At 38.2% G+C, this 26264-nt stretch overlaps 1 protein-coding gene across 4 annotated transcripts; it reads left to right on the forward strand.

The window, feature by feature from the left end:
- Window positions 1-7185: 7185 nt before the first annotated feature.
- Window positions 7186-15572, forward strand: LOC145815130 (uncharacterized). 4 transcript variants are annotated; one of them, XM_082911966.1, is made up of 5 exons: window positions 7186-7495; window positions 9551-9618; window positions 13018-13189; window positions 15227-15295; window positions 15387-15572. In XM_082911966.1, the coding sequence occupies exons 1-5, from the start codon at window positions 7306-7308 to the stop codon at window positions 15470-15472; spliced, it is 585 nt and encodes a 194-aa protein (XP_082768092.1). In that variant the 5' UTR covers window positions 7186-7305; the 3' UTR covers window positions 15473-15572. The 4 variants fall into 4 exon arrangements, 3 of the variants coding, with proteins under 3 accessions (XP_082768092.1, XP_082768093.1, XP_082768094.1); XM_082911967.1 differs by having other exon boundaries at window positions 15247-15295; XM_082911968.1 differs by having other exon boundaries at window positions 15250-15295.
- Window positions 15573-26264: the final 10692 nt, after the last annotated feature.

A 26264-nucleotide genomic window follows, 5' to 3' on the forward strand; every position in this document is an offset into this window, starting at 1 on the left:
CAGTGCGATGAGGTGCGCAAGATATCGCGACAAAATGCATGCAAAATGCAAATAACGTGCACAAAACAGTGCGATGAGGTGCGCAAGATATCGCGACAAAATGCATGCAAAATGCAAGTAATGTGCACCAAACAGTGCGATGAGGTGCGCAAGATATCGTGACAAAATGCATGCAAATTGCAAGTTTTGTGCACAAAACAGTGCGATGAGGTGCGTAACATATCGCGACAAAATGCATGCAAACTGCAAGTTTTGTGCACAAAACAGTGCGATGAGGTGCGCAAGATATCGCGACAAAATGCATGCAAACTGCAAGTTTTGTGCACAAAACAGTGCGATGAGGTACGCAAGATATCGCGACAAAATGCATGCAAACTGCAAGTTTTGTGCACAAAACAGTGCGATGAGGTACGCAAGATATCGCGACAAAATGCATGCAAAATGCAAGTAATGTGCACAAAACAGTGCGATGAGGTGCGCAAGATATCGCGACAAAATGCATGAAAAATGCATGTAATGTGCACAAAACAGTGCGATGAGGTGCGCAAGATATTGCGACAAAATGCATGCAAAATGCAAGTAATGTGCAGAAAACAGTGCGATGAGGTCCCAAGATATCGCGACAAAATGCATGCAAAATGCAAATAATGTGCACAAAACAGTGCGATGAGGTGCGCAAGATATCGCGACAAAATGCATGCAAAATGCAAGTAATGTGCACCAAACAGTGCGATGAGGTGCGCAAGATATCGCGACAAAATGCATGCAAAATGCATGTAATGTGCACAAAACAGTGCGATGAGGTGCGCAAGATATTGCGACAAAATGCATGCAAAATGCAAGTAATGTGCACAAAACAGTGCGATGAGGTGCGCAAGATATCGCGATAAAATGCATGCAAACTGCAAGTTTTGTGCACAAAACAGTGCGATGAGGTGCGCAAGATATCGCGACAAAATGCATGCAAAATGCAAGTAATGTGCACAAAACAGTGCGATGAGGTGCGCAAGATATCGCGACAAAATGCATGCAAAATGCAAGTTTTGTGCACAAAACAGTGCGATGAGGTGCGCAAGATATCGCGACAAAATGCATGCAAAATGGAAGTTTTGTGCACAAAACAGTGCGATGAGGTGCGGAAGATATCGCGACAAAATGCATGCAAAATGCAAGTAAGGTGCAAAAAACAGTGCGATGAGGTGCGCAAGATATCGCGACAAAATGCATGCAAAATGCAAATAACGTGCACAAAACAGTGCGATGAGGTGCGCAAGATATCGCGACAAAATGCATGCAAAATGCAAGTAATGTGCACCAAACAGTGCGATGAGGTGCGCAAGATATCGTGACAAAATTCATGCAAATTGCAAGTTTTGTGCACAAAACAGTGCGATGAGGTGCGCAACATATCGCGACAAAATGCATGCAAACTGCAAGTTTTGTGCACAAAACAGTGCGATGAGGTGCGCAAGATATCGCGACAAAATGCATGCAAAATGCATGTAATGTGCACAAAACAGTGCGATGAGGTGCGCAAGATATCGCGACAAAATGCATGCAAAATGCAAGTTTTGCGCACAAAACAGTGCGATGAGGTGCGCAAGATATCGCGACAAAATGCATGCAAACTGCAAGTTTTGTGCACAAAACAGTGCGATGAGGTACGCAAGATATCGCGACAAAATGCATGCAAACTGCAAGTTTTGTGCACAAAACAGTGCGATGAGGTACGCAAGATATCGCGACAAAATGCATGCAAAATGCAAGTAATGTGCACAAAACAGTGCGATGAGGTGCGCAAGATATCGCGACAAAATACATGCAAAATGCAAGTTTTGTGCACAAAACAGTGCGATGAGGTGCGCAAGATATCGCGACAAAATGCATGCAAAATGCAAGTTTTGTGCACAAAACAGTGCGATGAGGTGCGCAAGATATCGCGACCAAATGCATGCAAAATGCAAGTAATGTGCACAAAACAGTGCGATGAGGTCCGCAAGATATCGCGACAAAATGCATGCAAAATGCAAATAACGTGCACAAAACAGTGCGATGAGGTGCGCAAGATATCGCGACAAAATGAATGCAAAATGAAAGTAATGTGCACCAAACAGTGCGATGAGGTGCGCAAGATATCGTGACAAAATGCATGCAAATTGCAAGTTTTGTGCACAAAACAGTGCGATGAGGTGCGTAACATATCGCGACAAAATGCATGCAAACTGCAAGTTTTGTGCACAAAACAGTGCGATGAGGTGCGCAAGATATCGCGACAAAATGCATGCAAAATGCAAGTTTTGTGCACAAAACAGTGCGATGAGGTGCGCAAGATATCGCGACAAAATGCATGCAAACTGCAAGTTTTGTGCACAAAACAGTGCGATGAGGTCCGCAAGATATCGCGACAAAATGCATGCAAACTGCAAGTTTTGTGCACAAAACAGTGCGATGAGGTACGCAAGATATCGCGACAAAATGCATGCAAAATGCAAGTAATGTGCACAAAACAGTGCGATGAGGTGCGCAAGATATCGCGACAAAATGCATGAAAAATGCAAGTTTTGTGCACAAAACAGTGCGATGAGGTGCGCAAGATATCGCGACAAAATGCATGCAAAATGCAAGTTTTGTGCACAAAATAGTGCGATGAGGTGCGCATGATATCGCGACAAAATGCATGCAAAATGCAAGTAATGTGCACAAAACAGTGCGATGAGGTGCGCAACATATCGCGACAAAATGCATGCAAAATGCAAGTAATGTGCACAAAACAGTGCGATGAGGTGCGCAAGATATCGCGACAAAATACATGCAAAATGCAAGTTTTGTGCTCAAAACAGTGCGATGAGGTGCGCAAGATATCGCGACAAAATGCATGCAAAATGCAAGTAATGTGCACAAAACAGTGCGATGAGGTGCGCAAGATATCGCGACAAAATGCATGCAAAATGCAAGTAATGTGCAGAAAACAGTGCGATGAGGTCCCAAGATATCGCGACAAAATGCATGCAAAATGCAAATAATGTGCACAAAACAGTGCGATGAGGTGCGCAAGATATCGCGACAAAATGCATGCAAAATGCAAGTAATGTGCACCAAACAGTGCGATGAGGTGCGCAAGATATCGGGACAAAATGCATGCAAATTGCAAGTTTTGTGCACAAAACAGTGCGATGAGGTGCGCAAGATATCGCGACAAAATGCATGCAAACTGCAAGTTTTGTGCACAAAACAGTGCGACGAGGTGCGCAAGATATCGCGACAAAATGCATGCAAAATGCAAGTAATGTGCACAAAACAGTGCGATGAGGTGCGCAAGATATCGCGACAAAATGCATGCAAAATGCAAGTTTTGTGCACAAAACAGTGCGATGAGGTGCGCAAGATATCGCGACAAAATGCATGCAAAATGCAAGTTTTGTGCACAAAACAGTGCGATGAGGTGCGCATGATATCGCGACAAAATGCATGCAAAATGCAAGTAATGTGCACAAAACAGTGCGATGAGGTGCGCAAGATATCGCGACAAAATGCATGCAAAATGCAAGTAATGCGCAGAAAACAGTGCGATGAGGTCCCAAGATATCGCGACAAAATGCATGCAAAATGCAAATAATGTGCACAAAACAGTGCGATGAGGTGCGCAAGATATCGCGACAAAATGCATGCAAAATGCAAATAACGTGCACAAAACAGTGCGATGAGGTGCGCAAGATATCGCGACAAAATGCATGCAAAATGCAAGTAATGTGCACCAAACAGTGCGATGAGGTGCGCAAGATATCGTGACAAAATGCATGCAAATTGCAAGTTTCACTACTACAAAAATAGTTAAAGATCACACTTTGACAAAAAAAAAGATCTCACTTTTATTGGAAGTGTGATAAAAAAAATTAGATTGATATTTTAATCACACTTAATTTGATTGAGTGTGATAATATTTATTTTTTATGTCACTTTTCAATTAAGTGTGATTATATATATATATTTTTAATCACACCTTCTAATTAAAGTGTGATTATATATACACTACTACTTTTTAATCACACTTTTTAAACAAGTGTGATTATATATATATTTTTTAATCACACATTCTAATTAAAGTGTGATTATTTATATATTTTTTAATCACACCTTCTAATTAAAGTGTGATTATATATACACTACTACTTTTTAATCACACTTTTTAAACAAGTGTGATTATATATATATTTTTTAATCACACATTCTAATTAAAGTGTGATTATTTATATATTTTTTAATCACACCTTCTAATTAAAGTGTGATTATATATACACTACTACTTTTTAATCACACTTTTTAAACAAGTGTGATTATATATATATTTTTTAATCACACATTCTAATTAAAGTGTGATTATTTATATATTTTTTAATCACACCTTCTAATTAAAGTGTGATTATATATACACTACTACTTTTTAATCACACTTTTTAAACAAGTGTGATTATATATATATATTTTAATCACACATTCTAATTAAAGTGTGATTGTTTATATATTTTTTAATCACACCTTCTAATTAAAGTGTGATTGTATATACACTACTACTTTTTAATCACACTTTTTAAATAGGTGTGATTATATAGATATTTTTTAACCACACATTCTAATTAAAGTGTGATTATTTATATATTTTTTAATCACACCTTCTAATTAAAGTGTGATTATATATACACTACTACTTTTTAACCACACTTTTTAAATAGGTGTGATTATATAGATATTTTTTAACCACACATTCTAATTAAAGTGTGATTATTTATATATTTTTTAATCACACCTTCTAATTAAAGTGTGATTATATATACACTACTACTTTTTAATCACACTTTTTAAATAAGTGTGATTTTATATATATATTGTAATCACACATTTTAATTAAAGTGTGATTATATATACATTACTACTTTTTAATCACACTCCCTAAATAGGTGTGATTGTATAAAATATTTCAATTTGATTTTTATATAAAATATACAATTCCCAAATTCGCGCCTCTATTCTACCCATGAATGATAGAGATGACTCACTACTAGAAAATGAGGCTTTAGACACGGAACTTTTTCACCCATTTTTTCATCTTTCTATCTCTCTGTCTCTGTCTCTCTTCTCTCTCTCTCTCTTACTCTCACTCATCACTCTTCTCTGTCTGTCTGTCTCTCTCTCTATCTCTCTCATCTCTCTCTGTCTCTCTTCTCTATCTCTCTTCTCGTTATCTCTCTCGCTCATCTCTCTTTATCTCTCTCTCGTTTATTTCTTTTCGCTCTTTTTTTCTCTCCCTCTCTCTTTGTCTATATCTTTTCACCTATTTTTTCATCTTCCTCTCTCTCTTCTCTTTCTCTCTCTCACTCATCACTTTATGTCTATCTGTCTCTCTCTCTCTCTTTGTGTCTCTCACTCATCTATCTCTTCTCTCATCTCTTTTCTCTCTCTGTCTCTTTCGTTCATCTCTCTTCTCTGTATCTCTCTCATATTTCTCTGTCTCTCTCGCTCATCTCTCTTCTCTCTCTCTCTCGTTCATCTCTCTTCTCTCTATCTCTCTCTCATTCATCTCTCTTCTCTCTATCTTTTTTCTGTCTCTCACTCTCTATCTTTTTGTCCCTCTCTCTCTCTTCTCTTTCTCTCTCTCTTTCTCTCCCACTATGTTCGCGTTGCTCACTCTCTCCTTTCTGTCTTCTCTATTTACTGAGCTCTCTCTCGATTTATCTATCCACTACAAGAAAATGCACTTTTAGCGACCACTTTGTCTCTCTCTTGCTCATCACTCTGTCTTTGTCTCTCTCTCTCTCTCTTTCTCTCCTCTATCTGTCTCTCACTCATTTTTCTCTCTCTCACCACCCATCTCCTTTACCACCTTCACCACTACTGCAAACGCCATTCCACTACCACCATTACTACCACTGTCGCCATTTCACCTCTACGACTACTATTGCTACTACCATTGCCACCACTACCCCTACTGCCACTATTACTACCATTACCTCTCATTCACCCTTGCCACTTCATCTACTCTACCACTACCACAACTTCACCACTAATCTCCTTCGCCACCACTACCACCACCATCATCTCTTATCCACCACCTTCACCACTACTGCCACTACTACTACCATTACCTCTCATTCACCCTTGCCACTTCTTCTACTCTACCACTACCACAACTTCACCATTAATCTCCTTCGCCGCTACCACCACCACCACCATCATCTCTTATCCACCACCTTCACCACTACTGCCACTTTCTATCCTCTACAAAAAAAAAAAAAAAAATCATTAATTACAAAAAAATATATATTTTAACAAAAAATATTTTTTTTTGACGACGGCAACTCCCGTCGAAAAAAAAAAAGAAAAAGAAAGTTAAACGACATTATTTTGTTATTTAAATTTCATTTCTGACAAAAAAAAATATTTTTTATTTCCGCCTATTTTTGTTTTCCATTCCCGCTCTATTCTCTCTCTCTATCTCTTCTATCCGTTTCTCACTCATCTCTCTCTCTCACCACTCATCTCCTCTACCACCTTCACCACTACTACAAACGTCATTCCACCACCACCACTACTTCCACTGTCGCCACTTCACCTCTACGACTACCATTACTACTACCATCGCCACCACTCCACTACTGCCGCTACTACTACCATTACCTCTCCTTCACCCCTTCCACTCCATCTACACTACCACTACCACAACTTCACCACTAATATTTTTCGCCATCACCACCACCACGACCACCATCATCTCTTATCCACCACCTCCACCACTAATGTCGCTACCTTTCCTCTACCACAAAAAATTAGTTCATGATTTTTACTAAAAAAAAATAGGTCGTAGAAAAATTAACTTTTATTTTAGTGACTACAGAAAATTAACTTTTATTTTAGTGAAAAATATTTTTCATTAAAATATATATTACCCCTACTTCTACCAAATAAAAAATAATAATATTTTTTTCCATTAAAATAAAAATGAAACAAATAAATTTTCAATCTTAGTGACTAAAAAAAAATAATTTATTTTTTCGTTAACTACAAAAAAATATATATTTTAACAAAAAATAAATTTATTTTTTTATTTTTATTTTTCATTCCCGCCCTTTATTTTTTTTCCATTCCCGCTCCCCCTTTTATTTTTTCCCCATTCCCGCTTCCACACCGCCCCCCTCCCCAAAAAAAATATCCCCAATCTCAAACCTAAAAATTCCCTAATCTCTTCTCCCCCCTCTTTTCTCTCTCGATCGAGGGCGAGCGGCGACGGATGATAAGATTTCGTGTACTGTGATGGCAAAAAACAAACAGGCCGTCGTTTGCTCTCCTTCTCATATCCCCAATCGCTCTCCCTCTTATCAACTGACCATTGCCCATCGTTCATCGTCCCTCTCATCGACAGTGATCACCGTTCCTCACTGTGTCTCACCGTCTCATCGCCACGGTCGGTACACCGTCCAGCCTCCAATCGATTTTGATTCAGGTCTCTCTCTCTCTTTCTCTCTCTCTCCCTATTTCACTCTAGCTCCAGGTTTTTTATTTTGTTCTCTCTCTCTCTCTATTTCCCTATTTCACTCTAGCTCTAGGGTTTTTATTTTGTTTTTTGATGCTGTAGAATGTTGATTTCTATGAAATGAGTAAATGTGTTTTGATTTTTGTCCTAGATTTAGGGGTTTTTTTCTATGTAGAGGCTTGATCTCTTATGCTAAGGAATAAATGTATTGATGGAGATTTGAAGTATTTTTTCTGATTGATTACAGCAAACCTGAATGTTTCAAGTGGATTACAGAAATGCGAGTCATCACACCATTTGAGTTTCGAGTGGAATCACTAGCTTGCATATGCATTTCACCATTTTCCTTCCTTGTTTACTTGATTTATTTTAATCCATGCTCATATTTGTATTGATTGGGGATTGGCGTGAGTGTTGTAGTATGGTGTTTGGTTGGGTTTTTATTAATATTTATTGGTGTCATACAAGTGTTGGTGGAATTTGATAACATGATACATAGGGGGTATAGGTGTTCTCATTGATAGTTCTAATGGGTGCTTCACTGTAGAAAGTGTAATAGTGGATGTTAACTGGCTGTTCATAAGTGAGTGTAATAGTGGATGTTAACTGGCTGTTCTCTTTGACAAATTTCAGATGGGTTTTTTCTGAATTCTTGTAATGATTACTAAATTCACACCGTTAGTAATATTTCTTGATGATAACGATAGAATATTGAATAATTTATTATTTTATAATTTAGTGATAATGACAAATTTGTAGTTTTATAAAAGAATTGGAGATGATTTTGGGCTAATTTTTATTAGTAGTTTCTCTTACACTATCTTTGGATTGAAAGTTTTTGAGAAACGAAGGATAGGTGGGGAAAATGGTCGATATTTATTATTCACTATGTTTGGATTGTTTTTAAGGAGGGAAGAGAAACTGCATAGAGAGGAGGGAAATGGAGGTTTTGATTAAGATAATTTTTTACTCTAAAGTATACCCCTTAGTTTGTGAGTTGTTAAAACTTATTTCTGTTTTTCATTCAGTTCATGCACATACCTTTCTTTTATAATTATTGTCTAACCAAACAAGAAGGAAACGACACCCTCCCATAGGATATCCCAATGACTTGGGTCGCATTCCCTTAATAAAAATACTCAAGTTCAAGCCAATGAGAAGGTTGGAGACAAGCACATGTCAACATTTTAGCTCACAGACTGCACTCTTAGCTCACAGTTATTGAATTCAAATTCAAAAGTTATTGAATTCATATATTATGTTTCGGGTTCCTTTCCTTTCCTCTCTTAACTGCCGAATTGGGTCTCTTATATGCACAGTTATCCAATTCTTATATGCATAGTTATATGCACAGTTATTGGATGCTTCATATGAGTATTCTCTCATTTTTATATGCACAGTTATATACTCATTTTTGATGGATGAGTATTGTTCCTTTATGATGGATGCTAGGTCCGAATTGGGTCTCTCATTTTTATATGCTTCATATGGATGCTGGGTTCCTTATATGCACAGTTATATGCTTCATATGGGTCTCTCATGGGTCTCTTATATGCACAGTTATGCACAGCTCCGAATTGGGTCTCTCATTTTTATATACTCATTTTCATAGAGTATTCTCTCATTTTTATTCTCTCACACAATCACAGCACCTTCGATCTTCCTTACCATTACCAGACTTGGCTTGGAGAATGAGATTCAATTATTATGGTGTTACCCTCCCTCCGAAATTTCGACAATTTTTTTTTTTTTTTTTTAAACAGGAAATTTCAACATTAAACAGGAAATTCTATGTTTACATGTTAGAAATTCAAAGCAAAAAAAAAAAACAGCTTTGAATAATCAGAGCATATAATCACGTACTTATTATTATATTGTTACAATCACATACTTATTATTATATTGCTACTTACTGATCTTTTTGTTTTGTCAATTGGTAATTATACTTGAACAATTGGATAAGTCAATGTTGTGAGTCTTGGGTCAATTGTTGAACTTACCATGAAGAGATACTTTTGTTGACAGATAATAGGAAGGAAAAATCTTTGGGACTTCTTACACAGAATTTTGTCAAGCTCTTCCTTTGCTCTAATGTATGTAAAAGTTTTAGATTATTGCACTCTATTGTCTATCATGTTATGCATAAGTATCTATTAGCTTTGGTCTGATTGTTTAAAACCACTTTAAAAAATGTGGAATGTAACTTTAGTAACAATAGAAATAGAGTTAATTGAGATGTGAATATTGAAAACCATAATAGGAAAAAATTGACGCAAGTGCTGAATTATTAAATTACATTTAAATAATAGTTTATCGACACAAAACGCATATTTTAGAGACAAAAAAATGTAATTATCCCCATCAATTAGCGAGGCTCATATCTTTCCATGCATCTTGGGACAAAAATGAACTCATGACATGTGTATTCTTGGGTTATGACTTATAGATAATTAGGATAACATTGTGCTATCATAGCTCTGTTCATTGGTTACATACTTGGTTGTTATGTAAATGATTCAGCTGTACTGAAGTCTCATATTATGAATGAGGATGACATTATCCTTGAATGGATAAAATTATAAACAATTTACTTTAGTGAGTGGTGATGCCATGATAATCTAGGCATTTGATGCTTGATTATCTAATGGTTCAGCTGTACTAGAGTTTCATATTACCATTCTGTGGATCACTCTGACCACTCTCACCATTGTTCACTCTGGCTCCATGTGAAACAGGAACTTGAAACAGAGGTGGAAATGATTAACTCGGCTGCTCGGTAATCTCAGCCGGGAACTTTGCTCGGTAATGTGAAACTGATTTTTAAACTGATTATATTTATACTTAATGACTCAATAACATGCTGGTTTTGAAGCCAGTTCAGTTCGGTGATTTTGGTGATTTTGAAATAACTCAAGGTCACATGATTCTTGGTGATTTCTTTTTATTACTGTAAATACTACTGTAAATGTTTTGGTGATTTTGGTGATTTCTTCTTATTTCCATGTGGTGTAGATTGTTCTGGTTTATGTGACTCAACTACCTAAGTATACTATGTTAGACTTACATGATGAGTCTGGATGATATATGAGTCTAGATGATAATGACTTTAAGTATACTATGTTATTGCATGTTAAAAAAATGATGCGTTATTGTTGAGTCTAGATGATATATGAGTCATTAAATATATAAAATTTATACTTAGCTATACTTAAATTTATACTCAGTAAAATATATTAAATTCACTCTGGATGATATTTATACAACGATTTTTTTTTTGATCCCTGTAATCAGTCATGTTTCATCGAATGCTCTTTGCAATTTGTTAACTCACTGCCCTCATTTCTATTTTTTGTGAAGAATCCATATCTATGTCTATATCTATATCTCTATCATTTGATTTTCATACATAGACATTCTGATTTTTATTTTTTTTAATCTCTATCATTTGATTTTTATACATAGACTTTCTGATTGATTTATAAACTGTATCAACAGATAGGCTTTGTCTCAAGCCAAATGAACTATATTCTTTTAGTTCTAATAGTTGCGAGTCCCATGATAATTACAAATTCACTCTTATGGATCATTTTAGTTTACAAATATTTTAGTCTTCATGACTTTTTTGGGTCCCTAACATCAATCAAATACTCAAAAATGAATAAAAGCTCAAAATAGAGCACTGTTAGATGAAAATATGTTCTTGCCTAGTGAGCAACCACCTTCAAGAGACCACATAGTGATTCAAGGATTGGCAAGTAGAATATAACTTAAGGTTAGCCCTAGTTTTATGCACACTCATGAAATGATGATTTATTTGCTTGGATTGGCTTGTTGCACTTGGAACCAATTTTGGGAGTTTCTTCAAGTTGTTTGGAAATTGTGCTCTTCTTATAGCAGAATCTGAGTTTCAAGTGGCTCTTGGCATCTTTAAGCTGAAAAAACATATATATATATATATCTGTTTAGGAGAGTCTATTTGACAAGCCACTACCTTTAAAGATCAAATCCTTTCAACAGTTTTGCTTTTCTTCCTCCTCATAGACTTCATGAACTTGCCCAATCTTCTGTCCCAACTGCCACAAATATAGTAATAGCACCAGTAATGGAAACATTATCTTCTCAGATAACGAGTCAGGAATTCTAAATTTGTTACAGCCATCTCATCATGTTACTGCAGGAAAATTTCAGATAATTGTAATTTAGGCCCTTTTTTTTTTCGGAAAGACCATGGCTGAAATGGATGAAAAAAGAAGGAACATCATACAAGTGAACAACCTTCACATTGATAATAAGATACTATTTGAAAAACATTGTCGATGGTCACCTCTTGGTGGTGATTGCCTTGTTGAAGAAATATTATAGAATATTGTGGTAAAGTCAAACCCTAATATGTTGGTAAATGTTGCATTATGGGAATAGGATGTATTATTTGGATTTCAAACTATTTCATAGTTAAATATGGAGCTTGAGCATAAATGGGATAGACTCACTGTATTGGCAAATGTTTGATACATTTTTAATCAGATTTTCTTTGGATAAAAATCTTTTGATGACAGAATTCGACTAAAGAATGTGTTGTAAAATTACAGTTGTGGTGAGCTGTGGCGTGTGGTGTAGTCGTATGATTATATCTTCTCGATGATTTTTCTTTGTCTTTATCTTATACCTGCTGCTATAGTCCTATGCTATGATCATTCCCAAAGATAGAAATGTAAGTGGCCTGTAAGTGGCCTTGCAGCTTCATGTGCATATGAACTATGGTGTTTGGCTCTGATAAGCTTTTGTTATACACAACTTATGCTGGATGCCATGCATCTCCAAAACAGCATGAATGTCTAGAAGTAACTTCAAAGTATTATGTAGTAGTTAAGGCTTATATCAAGGATTTAAAAGGAAAAAATTGATTGCGTTTATCCCAATAATAACAATTTCTTAGCAATTTATCTTAATCCAGTAAGTTTCCACAAAGAACAATCAAGGTTTTTAAAAGAGGGTACTAGTAAAGCAGACTTCCTTTATGATGCCTTGAAATTGAAATTATATGAACTTTTAAGGCTCTAATGTTCAGCAAGCAACCATCCATACAAAATTGCCCCATCGCAATAGTCATGTACAATAGTAGCTCTTTGTGGCAGCTGCAGCTGTGGCTGCTTTGTGCATTGTAACAGCTCTTTGTCCTGCTCTTTGTTGCATCATTGGGGCAGCAACAGCTTGTATTTGGTTCTTTGTGCATTGTGGCAACAACTTGCTGTAGCAGCAGCTTCATGTTGCAACAGCAACTTGTTGGTTCTTAATATTTTTCTCTTCTTTTCTCTTCTTTTCTGCAACAGTAGCTTCTTTTCTTGTTGGTTCTTAATGTTTTTGTTGATAATTTCATGACTTGTAATGTGGTTCTAATATTAGACTATTAGGTTATCTTATAATTTCACGAATTGTCATGCATTTTAAATTTTTGGTTCTAGTTGCTTACAATTCATTTGTTACATACAAAGACTACACAGATGCCACCTGGGCAAGCCAATAAGAGGAGGTCGACGACTTCACTGTCAGAGGCAAACCCGATTGAGGTCCCAGCTCACATGTCAACAGCTCCATTTCCTATGGATGCATCTGCAGGTTTATCTCCAGTGAATGCATCTCCATCTTTGCAAACAGCTGATATTGGTAAGTGTTTCATCCTTTGTATAGAACAATTTGATTTTTGCTCTTGAAACTGTAATCAATGTTGAGTAGTTACTTCATGCTTTCTCTTTTTGGAGTGATTATGATCAAAAATTTGTTAGTATTGAAGTATGACTCTGTGTATATAGTAGCAGCAACCTATATATTTAATATTTTCTTTTGGTTTTCAAGTATATGAGTGTGTAGTGAAATATATATATATATATATTGTGGTGCAAAATGTGTATTCTAATTGAATGTCCGTAGAGCCTTAGTTGGCAATAATAAGTAGGAGACTTAAGGTATCCTCTGGGTATTATTGTGAAGGAACTTTTTTACCTTACAATTATTCTCCTTCTGATTAAAGGCAAAATACTAAAAGGATCAAAAAAAGGAAAAAAGAAGAAAAAAAAAAAAGAGAAGATAGAAGACAGTCACTTTAAAAAGAGGATATTATAAACTGACAGTCCCTTTAATTGCTTGACACCTTGAAGTTCAAAGAGCTGTAACACAGACTATAGGTTAAAAGCTATATTCTTCCCATCTAGCTTATGTATTCTTTCCATTGTTTATCAACTTGTACTATATTCTTTCCATCTAGCTTATGTATTTGTAATTTAAAAAACAAAGTATAGGTTAAAAGCTCATTTTCTTTTTTCAACTCAGTAGGGTACAAACAAAAATTGAATTCAAGGTTGGCTTCTTTAAAAGGATAGAAGAAATCATATTATCCTAGACATAGTAATCTTATAATCATGAACATGAAATAATTGCAAGCTTGAATAAAGGCATATACATTTCATGATGCATTGAAGTTGAGAGTTCTTAAAATCTGCAGCAACCTATATACATTCTATGATACATAGTCAAACCCAATTGATTTCATTCGGATTTAGATACATAGTTTGATGGTTGGGGGACATAGGTTAAGGTGCCTTATTTTCAGTACATGACTTGGTATCAAATTAATCAAAAATCAGATTTGTGGGAAGTTTCGGTAGGTAGTTCCAGGTTGATGATCTGGGGCTCTGTTTTATGAATGACTGCTGATAGGTAGTTGGTCTGTGCTATGAGGAGATTGGTATTTTTGGATGGATAATAGTGAAGGTATACTTGGTTAGACTATGCTATGATTTGTCAAACGTGTAAATAATATTTCAGAATAACTCCATTATTGGTTTCTGGTTAGGCAACTTTAGTCCCACCTGCCCCTTTTCTTTTGTGCCTAAAGTTAGCTCTTTTTTCTTTGGATTAGATTTGCCTTTGGCATCCCCTAATTTATTTCCACTTTTCCACACCCACACTTCTCCTCACAATGATCATGATCATCCTCCTACTTTTGTTTTTTGTGTTTTCGTTTTTTTATGTTTCATCTCAAGTTATAATTAGAATTGGTTGGTGCCATTTGTCTTCATTAGTTTATGAGTAAAATGCTATTTAATAGGAGATAGCTTCTCTCTAGTTAGTGATTTGATTGGAAAAAGATTATTAAGTTTTGGTAGATTTATTTTGGAGCTTATCTTGGTGATTCAAATCATTTATTTTGTGTGAGCTCATCTCAAGATTTATAAATGGCATTACTGTACTTTTATATATTATCGTTACATTTTTTATTTGATATTTTTTTATCTATTATCATTACATGACCTTTGTCTGTGGTTAAGTGACTATCACTATATGATTTCAATGTAACAAACTCATCTCTTGTTGCAGGGACCAATTGTTTTATGTGGTTTAAGAAATGGAGCAATTTGTTTTCTTCAAGTTCATGTCTTGGAATAATTATTTATTTTTAAATGCAGATGACAACACTCTTCTGGCTATTAATTTGTTTTCTGCATGTTCATGTCTGATGATGAGTTAACTGCTGAAATCTTTTAACACATAGAGTTTTCCCATATTTAAGGGCACGAATAAAATGTTTGCACAACCCTGTTCCTTCTCCAAAGCATTGTTGCCCTGTAGTCATAGTTCATATTCAGCTATCTTAAGATATTTGGTCCATTTTTTCCATGAGAATTGATTATTCAATCAAAGTAGTTATTCTTTTTCTATTGAAGCAGGAGATGAAGAGTTGGTATGATGAGAAAAAGTCCGACGGTATCTTTGGTAAGACTAGAATAGTCTCTATAAATATAAATATTTAGTTTATTCATATGCTACTGCAGTTTCTGAATTAATTTGTGTTTTCATTTTTCAGGTCAGAAATTTCTTGGAGAGATGCAAAATATGGTCAAAGAATTCAAGAATTTACTTTTTTCAAGTTTTTTATTTTTTATTTTTTAATGTATGTAATCACAGTTAATTTTTTTTTTATTAATTTCTTTGTATATACTTTTAAACATTTAACTTTCATTTATGAAATATATGATATTATTTCATTCAATATATGGTTGTGATTCAAAATATAGTATATAGTGTGTATTACATTATTCAAATGCGCGTGCAAAAATAATATTGATTATTCTTTAAATATGTCAATTTTTTTTTTATTTTTTTTTATCACAGGTTTTATTAGTTATTAATCACACTTAAAAGGTGTGATCTAAAGTTTTTAATCACACTTAAAAGGTGTGAACTAAAGTTTTTAATCATACTTAAAAGGTGTGATCTAAATGTTTTTATTCACACTTAAAATGTGTGATCTAAAGTTTTTAATCACACTTAAAAGGTGTGAACTAAAGTTTTTAATCACACTTAAAAGGTGTGATCTAAATGTTTTTAATCACATTTAAAAGGTGTGAACTAAAGTTTTTAATCACACTTAAAAGGTGTGATCTAAATATTTTTAATCACACTTAAAATGTGTGATCTAAAGTTTTTAATCACACTTAAAAGGTGTAATCTAAATGTTTTTAACCACACTTAAAAGGTGTGATCTAAATGTTTTTAACCACACTTAAAAGGTGTGATCTAAATATTTTTAATCACACTTAAAAGGTGTGATCTAAATGTTTTTAATCACACTTAAAAGGTGTGATCTAAATATTATTAATCACACTTAAAAGATGTGATGAAAGCATTTTTTAATGACACTTAAAAAGTGTGATTAAAAATGACCATTTTTAATCACACTCCTAAAGACCACACTTTAATAAAACTTAAAAGGTGTGATTAAAAAACATACATCACACCAAAAAAGTGTGATCTTTATCTATATTTGTAGTAGTGTTTTGTGCACAAAACAGTGCGATGAGGTGCGCAACATATCGCGACAAAATGCATGCAAACTGCAAGTTTTGTGCACAAAACAGTGCGATGAGGTGCGCAAGATATCGCGACAAAATGCATGCAAAATGCAAGTAATGTGCACAAAACAGTGCGATGAGGTGCGCAAGATATCGCGACAAAATGCATGCAAAATGCATGTAATGTGCACAAAACAGTGCGATGAGGTGCGCAAGATATCGCGACAAAATGCATGCAAAATGCAAGTTTTGTGCACAAAACAGTGCGATGAGGTGCGCAAGATATCGCGACAAAATGCATGCAAAATGCAAGTAATGTGCACAAAACAGTGCGATGAGGTGCGCAAGATATCGCGACAAAATGCATGAAAAATGCAAGTTTTGTGCACAAAACAGTGCGATGAGGTGCGCAAGATATCGCGACAAAATGCATGCAAAATGCAAGTTTTGTGCACAAAACAGTGCGATGAGGTGCGCATGATATCGCGACAAAATGCATGCAAAATGCAAGTAATGTGCACAAAACAGTGCGATGAGGTGCGCAAGATATCGCGACAAAATGCATGCAAAATGCAAGTAATGTGCACAAAACAGTGCGATGAGGTGCGCAAGATATCGCGACAAAATGCATACAAAATGCAAGTAATGTGCACAAAACAGTGCGATGAGGTGCGCAAGATATCGCGACAAAATGCATGCAAAATGCAAGTAATGTGCACAAAACAGTGCGATGAGGTGCGCAAGATATCGCGACAAAATGCATGCAAAATGCAAGTAATGTGCACCAAACAGTGCGATGAGGTGCGCAAGATATCGTGACAAAATGCATGCAAATTGCAAGTTTTGTGCACAAAACAGTGCGATGAGGTGCGTAACATATCGCGACAAAATGCATGCAAACTGCAAGTTTTGTGCACAAAACAGTGCGATGAGTTGCGCAAGATATCGCGACAAAATGCATGCAAAATGCAAATAATGTGCACAAAATAGTGCGATGAGGTGCGCAAGATATCGCGACAAAATGCATGCAAAATGCAAGTTTTGTGCACAAAACAATGCGATGAGGTGCGCAAGATATCGCGACAAAATGCATGCAAAATGCAAGTAATGTGCACAAAACAGTGCGATGAGTTGCGCAAGATATCGCGACAAAATGCATGCAAATTGTAAGTTTTGTGCACAAAACAGTGCGATGAGGCGAGCAATATATCGCGACAAAATGCATGCAAAATGCAAGTTTTATGCACAAAACAGTGCGATGAGGAGCGCAAGATATCGCGACAAAATGCATGCAAAATGCAAGTAATGTGCACAAAACACTGCGATGAGGTGCGCAAGATATCGCGACAAAATGCATGCAAAATGCAAGTTTTGTGCACAAAACACTGCGATGAGGTGCGCGAGATATCGCGACAAAATGCATGCAAAATGCAAGTAATGTGCACAAAACAGTGCGATGAGGTGCGCAAGATCTCGCGACAAAATGCATGCAAAATGCAAGTTTTGTGCACAAAACAGTGCGATGAGGTGCGCAAGATAACGCGACAAAAAGCATGCAAAATGGAAGTTTTGTGCACAAAATAGTGCGATGAGGTGCGCAAGATATCGCGACAAAATGCATGCAAAATGCAAGTAATGTGCACAAAACAGTGCGATGAGGTGCGCAAGATATCGCGACAAAATGCATGCAAAATGCAAATAATGTGCACAAAACAGTGCGATGAGGTGCGCAAGATGTCACGACAAAATGCATGCAAAATGTAAGTAATGTGCACCAAACAGTGCGATGAGGTGCGCAAGATATCGTGACAAAATGCATGCAAATTGCAAGTTTTGTGCACAAAACAGTGCGATGAGGTGCGCAAGATATCGCGACAAAATGCATGCAGACTGCAAGTTTTGTGCACAAAACAGTGCGACGAGGTGCGCAAGATATCGCGACAAAATGCATGCAAAATGCAAGTAATGTGCACAAAACAGTGCGATGAGGTGCGCAAGATATCGCGACAAAATGCATGCAAAATGCAAGTAATGTGCACCAAACAGTGCGATGAGGTGCGCAAGATATCGTGACAAAATGCATGCAAATTGCAAGTTTTGTGCACAAAACAGTGCGATGAGGTGCGTAACATATCGCGACAAAATGCATGCAAACTGCAAGTTTTGTGCACAAAACAGTGCGATGAGTTGCGCAAGATATCGCGACAAAATGCATGCAAAATGCAAATAATGTGCACAAAATAGTGCGATGAGGTGCGCAAGATATCGCGACAAAATGCATGCAAAATGCAAGTTTTGTGCACAAAACAATGCGATGAGGTGCGCAAGATATCGCGACAAAATGCATGCAAAATGCAAGTAATGTGCACAAAACAGTGCGATGAGTTGCGCAAGATATCGCGACAAAATGCATGCAAATTGTAAGTTTTGTGCACAAAACAGTGCGATGAGGCGAGCAATATATCGCGACAAAATGCATGCAAAATGCAAGTTTTATGCACAAAACAGTGCGATGAGGAGCGCAAGATATCGCGACAAAATGCATGCAAAATGCAAGTAATGTGCACAAAACACTGCGATGAGGTGCGCAAGATATCGCGACAAAATGCATGCAAAATGCAAGTTTTGTGCACAAAACACTGCGATGAGGTGCGCGAGATATCGCGACAAAATGCATGCAAAATGCAAGTAATGTGCACAAAACAGTGCGATGAGGTGCGCAAGATCTCGCGACAAAATGCATGCAAAATGCAAGTTTTGTGCACAAAACAGTGCGATGAGGTGCGCAAGATAACGCGACAAAAAGCATGCAAAATGGAAGTTTTGTGCACAAAATAGTGCGATGAGGTGCGCAAGATATCGCGACAAAATGCATGCAAAATGCAAGTAATGTGCACAAAACAGTGCGATGAGGTGCGCAAGATATCGCGACAAAATGCATGCAAAATGCAAATAATGTGCACAAAACAGTGCGATGAGGTGCGCAAGATGTCACGACAAAATGCATGCAAAATGTAAGTAATGTGCACCAAACAGTGCGATGAGGTGCGCAAGATATCGTGACAAAATGCATGCAAATTGCAAGTTTTGTGCACAAAACAGTGCGATGAGGTGCGCAAGATATCGCGACAAAATGCATGCAGACTGCAAGTTTTGTGCACAAAACAGTGCGACGAGGTGCGCAAGATATCGCGACAAAATGCATGCAAAATGCAAGTAATGTGCACAAAACAGTGCGATGAGGTGCGCAAGATATCGCGACAAAATGCATGCAAAATGCAAGTTTTGTGCACAAAACAGTGCGATGAGGTGCGCAAGATATCGCGACAAAATGCATGCAAAATGGAAGTTTTGTGCACAAAACAGTGCGATGAGGTGCACAAGATTTCGCGACAAAATGCATGCAAAATGCAAGTAATGTGCACAGAACAGTGCGATGAGCTGCGGAAGATATCGCGACAAAATGCATGCAAAATGCAAATAATGTGCACACAACAGTGCGATGAGGTGCGCAAGATATCGCGACAAAATGCATGCAAAATGCAAGTAATGTGCACCAAATAGTGCGATGAGGTGCGCAAGATATCGTGACAAAATGCATGCAAATTGCCAGTTTTGTGCACAAAACAGTGCGATGAGGTGCGCAAGATATCGCGACAAAATGCATGCAAAATGCAAGTAATGTGTACAAAACAGTGCGATGAGGTGCGCAAGATATCGCGACAAAATGCATGCAAAATGCAAGTTTTGTGCACAAAACAATGCGATGAGGTTCGCAAGATATCGCGACAAAATGCATGCAAAATGCAAGTAATGTGCACAAAACAGTGCGATGAGTTGCGCAAGATATCGCGACAAAATGCATGCAAATTGTAAGTTTTGTGCACGAAACAGTGCGATGAGGCGAGCAAGATATCGCGACAAAATGCATGCAAAATGCAAGTTTTACGCACAAAACAGTGCGATGAGGTGCGCAAGATATCGCGACAAAATGCATGCAAAATGCAAGTAATGTGCACAAAACAGTGCGATGAGGTGCGCAAGATATCGCGACAAAATGCATGCAAAATGCAAGTAATGTGCACAAAACAGTGCGATGAGGTGCGCAAGATATCGCGACAAAATGCATGCAAAATGCAAGTTTTGTGCACAAAACAATGCGATGAGGTGCGCAAGATATCGCGACAAAATGCATGCAAAATGCAAGTAATGTGCACAAAACAGTAAGATGAGGTGCGCAAGATATCGCGACAAAATGCATGCAAATTGCAAGTTTTGTGCACAAAACAGTGCGATGAGGTGAGCAAGATATCGCGACAAAATGCATGCAAAATGCAAGTTTTGTGCACAAAACAGTGCGATGAGGTGCGCAAGATATCGCGACAAAATGCATGCAAAATGCAAGTAATGTGCACAAAACAGTGCGATGAGGTGCGCAAGATATCGCGACAAAATGCATGCAAAATGCAAGTAAAGTGCACAAAACCGTGCGATGAGGTGCGCAAGATATCGCGACAAAATACATGCAAAATGCAAGTTTTGTGCACAAAACAGTGCGATGAGGTGCGCAAGATATCGCGACAAAATGCATGCAAAATGCAAGTTTTATGCACATAACAGTGCGGTGAGGTGCGCAAGATATCGCAACAAAATGCATGCAAAATGCAAGTAATGTGCACAAAACAGTGCGATGAGGTGCCCAAGATATCGCGACAAAATGCATGCAAAACGCAAATAATGTGCACAAAACAGTGCGATGAGGTGCGCAAGATATCGCGACAAAATGCATGCAAAATGCAAGTAATGTGCACAAAACAGTGCGATGAGGTGCGCAAGATATCGCGACAAAATGCATGCAAAATGCATGTAATGTGCACAAAACAGTGCGATGAGGTGCGCAAGATATCGCGACAAAATGCATGCAAAATGCAAGTTTTGTGCACAAAACAGTGCGATGAGGTGCGCAAGATATCGCGACAAAATGCATGCAAAATGCAAGTAATGTGCACAAAACAGTGCGATGAGGTGCGCAAGATATCGCGACAAAATGCATGAAAAATGCAAGTTTTGTGCACAAAACAGTGCGATGAGGTGCGCAAGATATCGCGACAAAATGCATGCAAAATGCAAGTTTTGTGCACAAAACAGTGCGATGAGGTGCGCATGATATCGCGACAAAATGCATGCAAAATGCAAGTAATGTGCACAAAACAGTGCGATGAGGTGCGCAAGATATCGCGACAAAATGCATGCAAAATGCAAGTAATGTGCACAAAACAGTGCGATGAGGTGCGCAAGATATCGCGACAAAATCCATGCAAAATGCAAGTTTTGTGCACAAAACAGTGCGATGAGGTGCGCAAGATATCGCGACAAAATGCATGCAAAATGCAAGTAATGTGCACAAAACAGTGCGATGAGGTGCGCAAGATATCGCAACAAAATGCATGAAAAATGCAAGTTTTGTGCACAAAACAGTGCGATGAGGTGCGCAAGATATCGCGACAAAATGCATGCAAAATGCAAGTTTTGTGCACAAAACAGTGCGATGAGGTGCGCATGATATCGCGACAAAATGCATGCAAAATGCAAGTAATGTGCACAAAACAGTGCGATGAGGTGCGCAAGATATCGCGACAAAATGCATGCAAAATGCAAGTAATGTGCACAAAACAGTGCGATGAGGTGCGCAAGATATCGCGACAAAATACATGCAAAATGCAAGTTTTGTGCACAAAACAGTGCGATGAGGTGCGCAAGATATCGCGACAAAATGCATGCAAAATGCAAGTAATGTGCACAAAACAGTGCGATGAGGTGCGCAAGATATCGCGACAAAATGCATGCAAAATGCAAGTAATGTGCAGAAAACAGTGCGATGAGGTCCCAAGATATCGCGACAAAATGCATGCAAAATGCAAATAATGTGCACAAAACAGTGCGATGAGGTGCGCAAGATATCGCGACAAAATGCATGCAAAATGCATGTAATGTGCACAAAACAGTGCGATGAGGTGCGCAAGATATTGCGACAAAATGCATGCAAAATGCAAGTAATGTGCACAAAACAGTGCGATGAGGTGCGCAAGATATCGCGATAAAATGCATGCAAACTGCAAGTTTTGTGCACAAAACAGTGCGATGAGGTGCGCAAGATATCGCGACAAAATGCATGCAAAATGCAAGTAATGTGCACAAAACAATGCGATGAGGTGCGCAAGATATCGCGACAAAATGCATGCAAAATGCAAGTTTTGTGCACAAAACAGTGCGATGAGGTGCGCAAGATATCGCGACAAAATGCATGCAAAATGCAAGTAATGTGCACAAAACAGTGCGATGAGGTGCGCAAGATATCGCGACAAAATGCATGCAAAATGCAAGTAAAGTGCACAAAACCGTGCGATGAGGTGCGCAAGATATCGCGACAAAATACATGCAAAATGCAAGTTTTGTGCACAAAACAGTGCGATGAGGTGCGCAAGATATCGCGACAAAATGCATGCAAAATGCAAGTTTTATGCACATAACAGTGCGGTGAGGTGCGCAAGATATCGCAACAAAATGCATGCAAAATGCAAGTAATGTGCACAAAACAGTGCGATGAGGTGCCCAAGATATCGCGACAAAATGCATGCAAAACGCAAATAATGTGCACAAAACAGTGCGATGAGGTGCGCAAGATATCGCGACAAAATGCATGCAAAATGCAAGTAATGTGCACAAAACAGTGCGATGAGGTGCGCAAGATATCGCGACAAAATGCATGCAAAATGCATGTAATGTGCACAAAACAGTGCGATGAGGTGCGCAAGATATCGCGACAAAATGCATGCAAAATGCAAGTTTTGTGCACAAAACAGTGCGATGAGGTGCGCAAGATATCGCGACAAAATGCATGCAAAATGCAAGTAATGTGCACAAAACAGTGCGATGAGGTGCGCAAGATATCGCGACAAAATGCATGAAAAATGCAAGTTTTGTGCACAAAACAGTGCGATGAGGTGCGCAAGATATCGCGACAAAATGCATGCAAAATGCAAGTTTTGTGCACAAAACAGTGCGATGAGGTGCGCATGATATCGCGACAAAATGCATGCAAAATGCAAGTAATGTGCACAAAACAGTGCGATGAGGTGCGCAAGATATCGCGACAAAATGCATGCAAAATGCAAGTAATGTGCACAAAACAGTGCGATGAGGTGCGCAAGATATCGCGACAAAATCCATGCAAAATGCAAGTTTTGTGCACAAAACAGTGCGATGAGGTGCGCAAGATATCGCGACAAAATGCATGCAAAATGCAAGTAATGTGCACAAAACAGTGCGATGAGGTGCGCAAGATATCGCAACAAAATGCATGAAAAATGCAAGTTTTGTGCACAAAACAGTGCGATGAGGTGCGCAAGATATCGCGACAAAATGCATGCAAAATGCAAGTTTTGTGCACAAAACAGTGCGATGAGGTGCGCATGATATCGCGACAAAATGCATGCAAAATGCAAGTAATGTGCACAAAACAGTGCGATGAGGTGCGCAAGATATCGCGACAAAATGCATGCAAAATGCAAGTAATGTGCACAAAACAGTGCGATGAGGTGCGCAAGATATCGCGACAAAATACATGCAAAATGCAAGTTTTGTGCACAAAACAGTGCGATGAGGTGCGCAAGATATCGCGACAAAATGCATGCAAAATGCAAGTAATGTGCACAAAACAGTGCGATGAGGTGCGCAAGATATCGCGACAAAATGCATGCAAAATGCAAGTAATGTGCAGAAAACAGTGCGATGAGGTCCCAAGATATCGCGACAAAATGCATGCAAAATGCAAATAATGTGCACAAAACAGTGCGATGAGGTGCGCAAGATATCGCGACAAAATGCATGCAAAATGCATGTAATGTGCACAAAACAGTGCGATGAGGTGCGCAAGATATTGCGACAAAATGCATGCAAAATGCAAGTAATGTGCACAAAACAGTGCGATGAGGTGCGCAAGATATCGCGATAAAATGCATGCAAACTGCAAGTTTTGTGCACAAAACAGTGCGATGAGGTGCGCAAGATATCGCGACAAAATGCATGCAAAATGCAAGTAATGTGCACAAAACAATGCGATGAGGTGCGCAAGATATCGCGACAAAATGCATGCAAAATGCAAGTTTTGTGCACAAAACAGTGCGATGAGGTGCGCAAGATATCGCGACAAAATGCATGCAAAATGGAAGTTTTGTGCACAAAACAGTGCGATGAGGTGCGCAAGATATCGCGACAAAATGCATGCAAAATGCAAGTAAGGTGCACAAAACAGTGCGATGAGGTGCGCAAGATATCGCGACAAAATGCATGCAAAATGCAAACAACGTGCACAAAACAGTGCGATGAGGTGCGCAAGATATCGCGACAAAATGCATGCAAAATGCAAGTAATGTGCACCAAACAGTGCGATGAGGTGCGCAAGATATCGTGACAAAATGCATGCAAATTGCAAGTTTTGTGCACAAAACAGTGCGATGAGGTGCGCAACATATCGCGACAAAATGCATGCAAACTGCAAGTTTTGTGCACAAAACAGTGCGATGAGGTGCGCAAGATATCGCGACAAAATGCATGCAAAATGCAAGTAATGTGCACAAAACAGTGCGATGAGGTGCGCAAGATATCGCGACAAAATGCATGCAAAATGCAAGTTTTGTGCACAAAACAATGCGATGAGATGCGCAAGATATCGCGACAAAATGCATGCAAAATGCAAGTAATGTGCACAAAACAGTGCGATGAGTTGCGCAAGATATCGCGACAAAATGCATGCAAATTGTAAGTTTTGTGCACAAAACAGTGCGATGAGGCGAGCAAGATATCGCGACAAAATGCATGCAAAATGCAAGTTTTATGCACAAAACAGTGCGATGAGGAGCGCAAGATATCGCGACAAAATGCATCAAAATGCAAGTAATGTGCAAAAAACACTGCGATGAGGTGCGCAAGATATCGCGACAAAATGCATGCAAAATGCAAGTTTTGTGCACAAAACACTGCGATGAGGTGCGCGAGATATCGCGACAAAATGCATGCAAAATGCAAGTAATGTGCACAAAACAGTGCGATGAGGTGCGCAAGATCTCGCGACAAAATGCATGCAAAATGCAAGTTTTGTGCACAAAACAGTGCGATGAGGTGCGCAAGATAACGCGACAAAAAGCATGCAAAATGGAAGTTTTGTGCACAAAACAGTGCGATGAGGTGCGCAAGATATCGCGACAAAATGCATGCAAAATGCAAGTAATGTGCACAAAACAGTGCGATGAGGTGCGCAAGATATCGCGACAAAATGCATGCAAAATGCAAATAATGTGCACAAAACAGTGCGATGAGGTGCGCAAGATGTCACGACAAAATGCATGCAAATTGTAAGTAATGTGCACCAAACAGTGCGATGAGGTGCGCAAGATATCGTGACAAAATGCATGCAAATTGCAAGTTTTGTGCACAAAACAGTGCGATGAGGTGCGCAAGATATCGCGACAAAATGCATGCAAACTGCAAGTTTTGTGCACAAAACAGTGCGACGAGGTGCGCAAGATATCGCGACAAAATGCATGCAAACTGCAAGTTTTGTGCACAAAACAGTGCGACGAGGTGCGCAAGATATCGCGACAAAATGCATGCAAAATGCAAGTAATGTGCACAAAACAGTGCGATGAGGTGCGCAAGATATCGCGACAAAATTCATGCAAAATGCAAGTTTTGTGCACAAAACAGTGCGATGAGGTGCGCAAGATATCGCGACAAAATGCATGCAAAATGGAAGTTTTGTGCACAAAACAGTGCGATGAGGTGCGCAAGATTTCGCGACAAAATGCATGCAAAATGCAAGTAATGTGCAC

The sequence above is a fragment of the Camellia sinensis genome, unplaced genomic scaffold (assembly GCF_055761805.1).
Source record: "Camellia sinensis isolate YWXY unplaced genomic scaffold, ASM5576180v1 Unanchor157, whole genome shotgun sequence".
NCBI lineage: Eukaryota > Viridiplantae > Streptophyta > Magnoliopsida > Ericales > Theaceae > Camellia > Camellia sinensis.

Excerpts from the sequence above, each read along its gene's own strand:
- LOC145815130 (XM_082911966.1), top strand. The coding sequence starts at position 7,306 with ATGGCAAAAAACAAACAGGCCGTCGTTTGCTCTCCTTCTCATATCCCC. Across the intron at positions 9,619-13,017 it reads AGCTCTTCCTTTGCTCTAAT|ACTACACAGATGCCACCTGG; the intron begins GTATGTAAAAGT and ends TTACATACAAAG. Across the intron at positions 13,190-15,226 it reads TTTGCAAACAGCTGATATTG|TTATTCTTTTTCTATTGAAG; the intron begins GTAAGTGTTTCA and ends CAATCAAAGTAG.